Source organism: Brassica oleracea, chromosome C7 (assembly GCF_000695525.1).
Source record: "Brassica oleracea var. oleracea cultivar TO1000 chromosome C7, BOL, whole genome shotgun sequence".
Classification (NCBI taxonomy): Eukaryota; Viridiplantae; Streptophyta; class Magnoliopsida; order Brassicales; family Brassicaceae; genus Brassica; species Brassica oleracea.
In genome coordinates, this window is record NC_027754.1 from 44,357,334 (window position 1) to 44,369,194 (window position 11,861).

General features: G+C 38.0%; 3 protein-coding genes across 5 annotated transcripts in view; all 3 read right to left on the bottom strand.

Moving 5' to 3' along the window:
- The window catches only part of LOC106302140, a 2,394-nt gene extending 2,152 nt beyond the window's left edge, over nt 1-242 (bottom strand). Inside the window, exons 1-2 of one of the 2 annotated variants that reach the window (XM_013738667.1) lie at nt 190-242; nt 9-101 (exon numbers count right to left, since the gene is read on the bottom strand). The gene's annotated coding sequence lies outside the window, so the exon portion shown is untranslated. Of the gene's footprint in view, nt 1-8 lie in introns of both variants that reach the window. The other variant, XM_013738669.1, reaches the window with a different exon arrangement.
- A 772-nt stretch (nt 243-1,014) lies between these two features.
- LOC106306664 (importin-4-like) lies at nt 1,015-6,601 on the bottom strand. The gene is made up of 20 exons (XM_013743364.1): nt 6,226-6,601; nt 5,980-6,112; nt 5,624-5,760; nt 5,502-5,547; nt 5,190-5,402; nt 4,589-5,098; nt 4,384-4,518; nt 4,101-4,316; nt 3,946-4,035; nt 3,608-3,852; nt 3,432-3,520; nt 2,950-2,990; nt 2,840-2,870; nt 2,628-2,750; nt 2,328-2,545; nt 2,147-2,242; nt 1,934-2,046; nt 1,669-1,804; nt 1,479-1,583; nt 1,015-1,392 (listed from the first exon to the last, which is right to left on the bottom strand). The coding sequence occupies exons 1-20, from the start codon at nt 6,498-6,500 to the stop codon at nt 1,192-1,194; spliced, it is 3,153 nt and encodes a 1,050-aa protein (XP_013598818.1). The 5' UTR covers nt 6,501-6,601; the 3' UTR covers nt 1,015-1,191.
- Nucleotides 6,602-7,537: 936 nt separating this feature from the next.
- Nucleotides 7,538-11,076, bottom strand: LOC106301924 (protein PELOTA 1). Of its 2 annotated transcripts, none has more exons than XM_013738412.1 (17): nt 10,942-11,076; nt 10,745-10,836; nt 10,570-10,652; nt 10,402-10,477; nt 10,189-10,263; nt 10,056-10,112; nt 9,618-9,663; nt 9,444-9,519; nt 9,284-9,359; nt 9,167-9,199; nt 9,010-9,078; nt 8,743-8,849; nt 8,520-8,592; nt 8,321-8,359; nt 8,132-8,226; nt 7,934-8,040; nt 7,538-7,862 (listed from the first exon to the last, which is right to left on the bottom strand). In XM_013738412.1, the coding sequence occupies exons 2-17, from the start codon at nt 10,793-10,795 to the stop codon at nt 7,789-7,791; spliced, it is 1,137 nt and encodes a 378-aa protein (XP_013593866.1). In that variant the 5' UTR covers nt 10,796-10,836; nt 10,942-11,076; the 3' UTR covers nt 7,538-7,788. The 2 variants fall into 2 exon arrangements, with proteins under 2 accessions (XP_013593866.1, XP_013593867.1); XM_013738413.1 differs by having other exon boundaries at nt 10,745-10,838; nt 10,956-10,974.
- Between the last annotated feature and the right edge of the window lie 785 nt (nt 11,077-11,861).

The window sequence follows — 11,861 nt, forward strand, 5'->3', positions numbered from 1 at the left end:
CCCCCCCCCCCCTCCCTTTATTGACTGTAAATTTTCTCCGGCTTTTGACCTTTTTAATCTTCGCTCTTCTCTCGTTGCAGTTTTCTACAATCCACCTGTCACTTTCAGAGGAAATAAGATTCCGGGAGGAATCTCGGTTATTCGCGCGAATGATATGGTGTAATAAAACTTTTACAACAATAATAAAACCTCAGAAAAGAAGCGAAACGGAAGAGGTTGAAGAGACGGCGCCTCACACTACTTCGCTCCTTATTGATACTATTATTTTTTATTAATAAATAAATAACACGCGTACACTACGTCCCAAGGATGACGCTCACGGTGGTTGAGTAGTACTCCAGCTTAGTTTTTGTGTGTTAATTCCATTTCTAATTATAAATTGCATTTTAACTTCTTTATCTTTTGTGTAATTTGTTATTCTGATTAATTTAGTTTATACTGTATATATATGTCCTCGGCTAATAAGTCTCTAACGATTAGGAAACCTTGACCCAAAAAAAGTGCTAAAATTAAACTCCACAACCAAGATTCTTCAAAGCCTTTGATTTAAGACACCAAAGTAAGGATCTGATCATATCCAGAGATCAAGAAGCTAAACAAATGTGGTCAGAAGAGAGCTTTCCAATTTTCTTGGACCACTATTTTATATCTCCTTTCTAAGCGTCACTGAACATATATGTGAAGCACATGATCTTGAACCAACAATAAATTCACACATAAACATAGTTTAGTCCCTTTCCGTCAATGCCTCGTGAATTAATTAGTGCCACTAAAGTGTTGCATGAAAGATAATAATATCCAAAGGCATATATAATTCATGGCTAAAGAAGTAAGAAAACTCTTATCTATGATGAATCAATTAAACACAACAAGAAAATTGAAACATATATAGGGTAAAATACAGCCAACCATTTTACCCATCCCCCACTCGTATAACTTGCAAACTTAGAAAATTATAAAATAAATGGAGAAAAGAGATGAACAAATGAGGACAAAACTCTAGAGAAGGGAACATATAGCAAAACACCCTCTTCCCCAAATGCTAATCAAGATATCTAAAAACAAAGATTTGTGGCTCAAATGAGCAAGAATGGATTTTAAAAAATTTTAACAAACAAACAAAATACCTGAAGACAGTTTTCAGCTTTTGAGAGATAGTATATATAGATCACAAGAGAGAGAGAGAGATGATCAGCCAGTAGAAGCAAACGCAGCAAGAGCGTTAGCTTGAGAAGGTGGTAGACCACTTATTAATGGATGCAACTGATCGCCATAAACCGATATCAGGTGGGAGAAAGTTCTCCCTACAATTGCTTTCACTTCAGCTTTCTCTACCGGCGACTCCACTACTTGTCCGAAGATTTTAACCAGGTCCGGAACACGTGAGACGATCTATTTTTGCATCCCAAGCACAAGGATTAAGCCCCAAACGAAAATGTTCCTGTCAGAACTTGAAAAGTTTTAGTGGAAAAAAATACCTGTGGATTGGATGCCAAAACAAGCGAATATATACAGCTGTATACAGCCATGGACTCCTCTTGGTCTTCCTTTAGAGGTAAACCTTTCAGCAACACTGGAAGTACCTGGATTGTATAACTTATGGAATGAGTACCGTGTTTCATGAAGTAAGCAAACAAATAGAGAAACTGGCCTAGTCCGAGATCATACTTGATTTAGCGGGACTAGTTGAGGATGAACAACAATCATCCTTGCGGTGGCACCTGCTGCATTATCCCTAACACCAAGGTCTGTCTCTGACTCGCCAAAAAGCGGGTAAATTCCACGTAGCACATCGTTAAAATATCTGGTATTGAATCAAGGGAAGACAAATGTGGCGTGTGACCGAGGAAGACGATAGATAAGCATAGAAACCAATGGACAAAAGTCTTTACGCCTAGGATATAGTTGAAGTTTGTAACAAGGAAAAGGATACTTAAGAGCAGTTTCACCCCCGTTTTTACATAGCTCTCCGACACAGAAAGCTGCATTCCTTCTATTGGTTGCATGACGTGACCCCAATTCTTTTAGCACCAAGGGCATTATCCTCTGCAAAAAAAATATTCAACAATGGTTGGTTTTAATATGGCTTCTTCAACAAAAAGAAACGGATCTTAGAGAACATAAGATATAAGATGAGGAAAATCACATCAACATAGGCAGCGATTGGAGCACCCATGTCTTGAGCAACTTCAGCAAGACCGGCAACTACCATTGTCCTATCCTGTGGGGGACGTGAAGCTTTCTACAGAAGACAAGAAGTGAAAGAAATTGCCTCAATTTCAATGAAACAAGTTGTGGCAATGAATGGTGTAGTTATTAATACCCACCGCGAATTTCATCAACGGCTCGAAGAAACTTGCAAAGACGGGCTCAAAATGAGACCCCATACACTTTGCAAAGGCGGGGAGGAGGTCAGAAACTGCATCCATGAGAACCTCATCATGTCCAGCATCATCATCATCGTCGTCACTCTCATCTTCTAGCTGCTGGCAAGCTGCTTTCTCCCTCAGCAGTAGCAATGTCGCATCGACAAGGGGTGGTAAATCTACGAAACAATGCCTTCAGTCCAAGAGTAGAAAGAAGATTGAATACCGTGAAATAACTTTTTTTATGAAACTGACACCCACAATTTTGGATGGCTATGTAACCATAATCCTTCATGATATCTGCAATGCTCAAGCAAGCCTGAGCAACAACCTCCTTGTCGTCATCCTCAGCCATGGTTTTGATATAAATATTCATAACTGTATCTGCGGTGGACCAAAACTGTTTCAATATCTTCTAGTAAATTATCATTGTTAATGAGAAGAAAACAAAATTGATGTGTAATGCGGATTACCAAGAATTTCATTTGCCTTCCCAGTTCCATCCTGCATGAGAACCAAACATTCAGAAAAAGGAAACTGGAACAGAGGGAAAGATAGAGAGATTCAAGATCAAATCCCTTACATTATGAGTTTGGAATATGGCATGTGCTGCAGCCAATATATCTGCAATCCAACAGGAAAAATATGAGATCAGTATATTCAAAGTAGAATGCGTCTCTGATGCTACCATTATTGTCAAGTCTAACCCATAGACCACCTTAGCTTTTAAATACTAACAGATGCGATGAACTGCATACTTCTAATTCTAACAAAACTGAGTGGGACATTACATCCCGCATGATATTACAAAAGTAAAGGGCCTAGAGAGCTGAACCACATATTGGCGGCAAGAACGAGAACTGTAGATCTAGTATATGACCAACTGTTTAGGAAATTTAATCAAGTAAACAACACTTTACTAAGCTTGTCTATTCAAATTAATCTAACGGAAGAGGTTCAAAGGGTTATGGTTAAGATCGTCCTTGTCGGCATAGTTCCGGCCCAGTAATAACAATGACAATCAATGGAACAAGAAATTAGATAATCAATAAACAGAAAACTCACGTTTCAAACCAGTGACAGCTTGAAGCCGAACATCTTCATGAAAATATCCAGAATGTTTGTCCATGATCTTCAATGACTCCTCAAGGTAGCTGATAAATTAGTTAAGTAGCCATGAATAAAGATTCTCGTAAGAAGTTCAAAGAAGAAGAAAATGTAAAGGGAAAGATGAAGGATACGGTGCAAAAGAAGATTTAGTGTGGAGTGCAAACAGGCCAAGAGCTTGAGTTGCAGCTGCCTTCTCATCCAAAACTCCTGTTCTTACACTTATGTTCCGAATCCTAGGCTCATCATGAGCTTCATCATCAGAGGATACCCCACCAAAATCGTTAACACTCTCATCGTCTGACTCATCAATGTTGACCGCAGACCCATCATCAAGATTGCACGAAGCAAATACTAACGGCATAACGCGAGGTAAATACTGCAGAAAAAAAAAGTTTTTTGGTTTACTTTAAACATAATCAATGGAGTCAAAGCTGTTATAAATCTCTATATAAACGAAATGTAGACACACCTGGGCAAAAGTGTCATCCAATATTTCAGCTACGTTGCTGAAGAATCCATGAGTATATTCTCGCAACTCACTGTACTCCAATCCAAATCCCTGAAAATTTTGTGATTGTGAGCTCTCTCTTCCACAAAATGACATACTAACAGTAAGGTACTTACTGATATTGCAGCATCGATGAAAGGTGGCAAAATGGCCTCCATCCCTTTTCTCCCAACGGACATTGCGACGATCCCTACAAGCTCAGTAGACCGTGCACGGGCACGAAGATCTTCGTCATTAGTGAGCACCATGAAGAACTTCATCGCCTCTAAAACCCTCCCAGCGTATGGATTGAATGCTTGCTCTGCAGCAGCAGCAACCGACCCAATTGCTGACTGCAAGCAAGTAGCAAACAGCTTAAATCAATATTCCAGAAAACTCTGGGAAAGATTGTCTGTGTACCATGCAAGTCTCCTGCAGATTACGTGGACTATTTTGGAGAGCTGCCATGAGCTTCCCCATTAAAGGATCAAGGTAAGCAACAATCTCCTCTCCCATGTTCTCACAGAACGCTGCCAAAGCATAGTATGACTTCTCCTGTGGACAGTAATGACAAATGTTACTAATAAACTAACGTTTTCATGTTATCATATGCTTTAAATTTTACCTTCACTTCCTCAGATGTATCTTCAATCGCATTCAAAACACACGGAAGAAAACTCTGATAATGCGACAGAATCTCAGGCTGGAGATACTCGGCAAATTGGCCTAGCGCAAAAGATGCAGCCCCACGAACCATTTTCTCAGGGTCTCTTAAAGCTCCCAAGACTATATTCAGAACAATGTCTAGCTTCTCTTTGATAAGATCATAGCAGCCTTCTGATATAACACCTAGAGCAGTTACAGAAGCTTCCCGAAACTTCAGATCCGTGCTCTGACTATACATGGAAGAAAACTCGAAAACAGTGGGGAACACATGCTTTGGCAGGTTCATAGCTAGTGTGTCAATGACTTCAGCAGCTGCACGATCAGTAGCGAGATCATCATCGTCGTTGTCCTCTTGATCAGATGACTCGGCGAGTAAAGGGCACATAACTTGCAAAATTGGTATGACTAGCTTGTGTTTTTTAAGGGAAGTGTATTTGTACTTTGCCAACCATGAAACTATTTGGATCGCCTGGTGACAATAAATGAAATAAAGCACAAGGAGTCATAATTTAAACCTGTTTCAAGTAAAAAGAGAATGATTCATTCTCCTATGTTTTAACCTGGTGACGTGTGCTACTTTCCAGAGCTTGATTACAAGAGACTTCAAGAGAGAACTGCACGATTGATTTGACAGAATCTCCAAGAAGAGGAGCAGGAGATTCAATCAGCTCATCAAAAATCTCAAAAGCAAGTATAGCAACATCCTCCTCGCCAGAAGCAATACATTTCCTCGCCACGTTCAATATGCTTGGAATGAAATCTCGGAACTTGACCTGATAGAAACGACATCAGCACCAAACTCAATACTAAGAAACATTTAAACATGGCTACAACATAAACCAAAAAAAGAGAAGAAAGTCGCTAAATTTTACCACATCATCCCCGTCGCTTGTGAACTCAAGAAAAGAGCCCACTGCCCTGGTAAATTACAGAAGCGTGTAAAAGATAGAGATAATTTTAAAAGAAGAGAGCATGATGAGGAAGTAAAAATTACTTGAGAGCAGCAACTCTGACACGGCTGCTGTTTTCATCTTGCATACACTTGAGAAGAAGAGTTTGCAAGTCAGCAAAGTATGGCCTAAATGTGTTCCCAATAGTTTCAGTCAAAGAGCTGAAAAGGATCAATGCCACCTACAAACAACAACAAAAACACATTAAGATAAGAGTATCTCCAACCTCACTCTATTTTTTCACTATTTTATAGTAAAAGAACTCAATTCCAACTCTACTTCCACTCCATAATAGAATGACTAATTCTATTACAGAGTTAGTAAACCATTAGAGATGGTCTAAGTGAAGAAAACATCCTATCAAATAGTTTCACAGCTCACAGGGGAGTAAGAGACTCACTTCACGGTGGTCTTCTTGAGCACTCTGGCTACACTGGAAGAGAAATGTTAACAAGTCAGGCCACTCTCCAGCTGGAACAGCGTACTTGGCTACTACGCTCACAACATTGGCACTCGCACGCCTCACAGGTGGACTGTTAAATTAACAAATTTAATTTAAAAAATCGAAACTTTAATTTAAAAATCGAAACTTTCAAAAACCCTATTCAAAAGAAAAACAGAGAGAGTGTGAGGAAGTAAGAGAAACCTATTCTCTACGGTGATGCTTTCGATTAAAGACTGTTTAACTTCCTGTTTCATCTGCGGAGAAAGCTTGGCCCAATGTCCGGTGATTCTTTTACGGAGGAGGACGGCGGCGAGCTGGCGGACGTTGGGGGTTTTGGCGGTGCGGAGGTGCTGAACTAAGGCAGGGACAACCTGAGGATCCTTGGCGAGGCGTTTGATCTGATCCTCGGCTTGGCGACGAGCGTCGTTGTCGGGCATGAGGAATTGGATCAAGAGAAGCTCGAGAGATTGCGCCATGGTTTGAATTGAATTGATCTCCCGAAGCAGACAGAGGCTGCTGCTGGAGTTGTTGTCGTCGGAGAGTAAGAGTGAGCGAATAGGGTTTTTCTTTTTCCTTTTTCTACCCTTTTTTTATTTATTTAAGGGTTTTTGCATTTCTTCGTCTTTTTATAACTAACGGTTTTTTTTACCACAGATGAATTTTCATATTTATTGATCGGTATTGGTCGGTATCGTATTATTTATTTATTGGTAGCAAACTTTACTTTACTATTTGACTATAGTTTCTTAAAAATGTTATATGAGAATAAATATTTAACAAATTAATTGGAAGTAAAAATTTAGATAAACTATCGGTGACAAAAGTCTTGCATCGGTAGTTGGAATAGATCATAAACAATATATAAGTTATCACCAATTGGTTTTAGGTTGGAAGTCTCTTATAGTTTAACATGGTATCATAGCCCGATCCATGCAATCCAACCCGATCCACATCGATCCGGCCTAAAGTTGGCCTTCGATCTTTGCCAGAACATTCCGAGATTGACGTTCAAAGAGCTATCATCTCGAAAGGCGTATTAGGGACAAAAGTTCAGCATCGGTAGTTGAAAAGGATCATAAGCAATACATAAAATACATGGACCACTCCATTTATCACCAATTGGTTTTAAGTTGGAACTTCATCTAGCTTAACATGAACGGTTAAAAAACAACTTAATATTTGTATTTACACCAAAAAAATAATATTTATTTTATATTAAAATATACGTTTACTTTGCAACTTTGTCGATATGAAATTGATCTGTTATATTTTATAAATGAAACTGGTCAACTTCTGCGGTTTTAAATATTTTAAAATTTATTAGTTTGTTGAAACTTAGTTTATTTGTATGTGTGAGTGCTCGTGAGTAATTATATGAACTTTCATGGCATTCATACTAACAGCAAGTAACGTGACTGGTCGATAGAAGATCTTGGTCCAATGGTCTTGTATCAAATGTAAAAACATAACTAGCGTTTATATGAACATTTGTAAATTTCAAAATGGACATACATACGCATAAGAAATCATGTGTTAATGTTAAGTGCTCCCAAAATATGTTTTACAGATCAGAAAGCTCAAGATTCAACAAGGTATAGCGTTTCCTATTTGACTGAAACCAAAGCGCTGAAAAACAGCAACAACTAACTGTACTTCAATGTAAGAGTTGCCTTCTTGGCCCACAATACAAATCTCACTTTAAGCTATAGAGGATTATAATGAGAGCTATATGATTTTGTATTGTTTTCTATAGCCGAAGATATATTACATCTCAATGTCTTCGAGGTCTGGTAAAGGGAACCTGAGAAGAGCTGCAATTCCAGTGAGTTGTGCCAACTCTGCAAGTTCATCAACACTGTATAAGAGTCTGGCACAGTAAAGAAGAAGGGATAAAGAAGGGAACACTCACGTTCCCCTGAAACATGCATCGACGAGAATATAAAAGCCTCTCCTCCTGAATCTTTCACCGACTCCACCAAATCCACATACTTTTTCCTTGTTTTCACGTCAGAGTTCCTGCACAAAAAGTTTATAACGTCAATCACCTTTGCCTTTTTGAAATTACAATAAGTCGAATTAGGATTGGTCCTCCTTTCCATTACTGAACCTGAAAAGCTCATCGGTGATGAGAAGTGTTTGGACTGCCATTCGCTCGTGAGCAACTTCTACATGTTTTGGTCCATAGCATGCTCGAGCTGGATCCTGGATTAAGTAAAGCAAACGAATCTCAAGACGCATTTATATAAATATTAAAACGATTGAGAATATTTCTCTACTCATCGCAAAAGAACCTCACATTTGAAAGCATGGTGAAGAAATCGTTGAGAGCTTTGACCTACAAAAGGCAAAATTCACATCAAGCAAGTGGATGATAACGGTACATTTCAAGAAGAATTCAAATAAGCAACCAGAAAAAAAAATCCAAAAGACAATAAAACATTCTTATACACTTAACCAATTTAGCAATTCAAAGCTAAATTGACAAATTAAATCACCTCTTTTGCTGCTTTAGTATCTTTGATCATATTCATCACGTTGGGTGCATTAAGAACCTCTCCTAGGCTATGTCTGTGAGCCAAAAACATAATGTTAGAAATCAAAAAAGAAAAAAGAAAAATTGAAGGCTTTATAGAAGTGAATAAGCAAAACAATACAAAAAGCTATTGATTTGTGTAACTTGGAGGATAATTATTTTGACAGGTTACAGAAACACAATACCTATAACCAGAGTTCGTGTGCACCAGAATTATACGTGATTTGTTCTCAATTATAGGTCTCAACTGTCTTCTTTCAGCTTCCAATAACAAGTGACGATGAAACTGATCCTGAAGATAAGAAACAATCAAAAAAGCTTATCATATATGTACGGGAAACCTGTAAACCTTGGAAGTGTTTTATACTAGTATAAAGCTTGCCCAGCTGCATTTGAAACAATGATTAACCCTCTGTAAGTTTTAGACACAGCCTCGAGATACAAAAAATTACCTTTGTAAAGCCGGGACTAGCGATCACTGCACAACGAACGACACTGAAGTCAACATGTTTCGCAAAGGCCTGTGATATTCCAAACAGACTTTCAGAATATATGTGGAACTAAAACAACAATATGAAACATTGCATAATCTGGGAACTAAAAACAAACCTGCAGAACATTCTCAAAGAATTTCTTCAAAGCCTACACACACAAAACAAATTGAAGGGGTAAATATCAGAGAAATTCAATCAGTCATGTATATAATGAAACTGTGCAGCAACATACAGATTCGTAACCAGCAATGGCAGGTCCATGCTTCCTAGGAATTGATGTTTCTATTCGTGCACGGCTACTTGTCACACTGCCAATCATAAAGTAAACAAGATCAGAAATGAACGAAAGTAGAAATGCATGCCGTCAAAACACAAACTAGAGTAAGTAGTACCTTCTGCCGACAAGGAAGATTTGTCCAAGTCCCTCTTGCATTAGAACTACAGCTAGATCAGCACTAGCAGCGGGATCTATGCAAGGAAAAAAAAAAAGTTAGATAAACTTGGGACCGAAATAAATATTGATTTGCAGGGCTATGAGCATATACAAAATCAAAGGAGCAGCATACCTGAAGCCTGCTTGAGTGTGTCAAGAGCCAGTGAGTCCCATATTCCCTGAAAATCACACCCATGTACACACTACCGATTACAAATCAACCACCAACATAGTAAGCAGGCTGGCTATAGAAACAACATCAAGACCTAACTACAGCAAGGTGGCTTCTACTTCCAAAACTGCTTTAAATGGGATCGTGTACTTTAATAACCATAGTTAAAGGCAAACTGACACTTCTAGGCATTCTAAAAATAAATACTAAAAGATTGTGGAAAATAAATTCAATATCTAAAACAATATGTAGTGTGGTGCCGCTGCTTCTAACGATGATTATCTTGCAAATGGACTACTACAAAATATAGATTGCAGGACGCATTATGCCACACTTACAAGGTAGAAAGAGAACAGAACTTGTGAAGGATAAGATTAGTAAAAAAAGAGGGGCATCTACCTTTCTCAATACAAAAGGTCGTTTCAGCTCAATCTCCAAAGTATGGAATGCACCAATCTGCGATACAACACAAGCTTCAGCAGCACACACAAAAATAAAAAACTATATGGTAAAAGTCAGCGTCTCAATCTACCTTTACGTGATCATTCTCCAGGATATTCTTCCCACGTATGCGCAGAACAGCCGCGTCTTTGTCGTAGTCCACCTCCTAATTCAATGAATAAAGAAAATATTAGACCAAAAGGGCTAAAGACGAACCCATATGAATGCAAAGCAATATAGTACATTCATTGACATTGTAGAGAAGTATTAACAAAGGTTGAAACCAATCCCATAAAAAACATACCTCAACTTGTACTTCGAGCTTCAGTCTAACACGTTCAGAGTCTCTTCCCCCACCAGGCACCTCTCTCTGAACCTTTCTGATACCAGGAACAAAAATAATTAAACCCCTTTTTAACGAAATGGTGTCACTAGTCTCAATCAAACAAACATAAATCCCTTGAGAGTGTACCTAAAAGTGACAGCCATTACACTATCTCGGACGGCAATGAGGTTATAAGCATACCAGAGATCATCAGAGTCCTCAGCCACCATCTATATTTAGCAAAAAAAAAAAAAGCAATTCAATTGCAGTTAAGCTTGGGGCTTCAAACATCCCAATAGAAGAAGGGAATCAATCAAACAACCTTAACGCTTCCGGGTCCATTACGAACGAAATCTCTGCGGACAATCTTCATCGTAATCTGGCTTTTGAAGAAGGTATGTTCTCTAGCAGAGTCTAATAAGAAAACACAGAGAGATGAATAAAAGTCTCTGAATTTGCACATAAATCGAAAGGCGATAAGCGAATTGGTGAAGTAAAGAGAGACGTAAAGTTACAAACCTGTTGCAACGGCTCCGGCGAGGGTCTATGTTAGAGGTTCGGAGACTCGATCCACATACGCAGAGTTTCGATTTCGACAAAGTCTCTCTCGTCTGTAGCAGCTTCTGAAAGGTCAAAACAGGCCTAATGCTAAAATCCAATTTTATTACTAGTAGATTAAGACAGGCCTATTTTAATACACAACAAGTGTTTCTAAAATCCAATTAAAACTGTCGGGGTAAAAAGAGTCATCGATTTAAATACGTATTTTGAGTAAATGAATATTATTCAATAAAACAAAAAAAAAGTATACTTTTTTTAATTAATATATTGATCAAGTTTTCATAAACAAGTTTAAACAGTGGACTGCTAAACATTTTAATTGGTGAAAATAGGTGCTGAACTAGGGCTGGGCAAATAAACCGAACCCGAAAATCCGAACCGAACCCGATCCGATAAAAATGAATCTGAACCCGACATAAATACCGAATGGATCCTGTTTTTTGGTATTTTGGGTTATGGGTATTATCCGAACCGAACCCGGACCTAAATGGATATCCGATAGAATCCGAAATATTTAAAATCACAAAAAGAACTTCTACCAAATATGATCTTAATTCTTAATATGTATCCAAAATATTTTAATATATTATTGAACTTCTAAAATAATTATCTGTTACACGAAGGTTGATGGTGGAATGTGGCGGTTGAAGCCTGAAGTTTTTAGATTTTGGTTTTGTTTTCATTGAATAATGTTTCTCATTTCATGAGAACTTAGTTTTTGTTTTATGATTTTATTTATCTGGTTTTTTTTCTATCACTAACTATGTTTATCTTTCGCTTGATTTTGAATGATCACGTTTGATGTTTTTTCTTATTTTTGAATCGATTTTAGTTATGTTTTGGCTATTAAAATATGTACAAATCATGTATTTTAAATC

What these genes read in the sequence shown, in the direction of transcription:
- LOC106306664 (XM_013743364.1), bottom strand. Translation starts at nt 6,500, where the DNA reads ATGGCGCAATCTCTCGAGCTTCTCTTGATCCAATTCCTCATGCCCGAC. An exon ending in ATACATCTGAGGAAGTGAAG is followed by an intron (nt 4,519 to 4,588) that starts GTAAAATTTAAA and finishes TACTGTCCACAG; the next exon opens with GAGAAGTCATACTATGCTTT. An exon ending in TTTTGGCATCCAATCCACAG is followed by an intron (nt 1,393 to 1,478) that starts GTATTTTTTTCC and finishes ATGCAAAAATAG; the next exon opens with ATCGTCTCACGTGTTCCGGA.
- LOC106301924 (XM_013738412.1), bottom strand. Translation starts at nt 10,795, where the DNA reads ATGAAGATTGTCCGCAGAGATTTCGTTCGTAATGGACCCGGAAGCGTT. An exon ending in AGCTCGAAGTACAAGTTGAG is followed by an intron (nt 10,264 to 10,401) that starts GTATGTTTTTTA and finishes TCATTGAATTAG; the next exon opens with GAGGTGGACTACGACAAAGA. An exon ending in TGGAGAATGATCACGTAAAG is followed by an intron (nt 10,113 to 10,188) that starts GTAGATTGAGAC and finishes GTTGTATCGCAG; the next exon opens with ATTGGTGCATTCCATACTTT.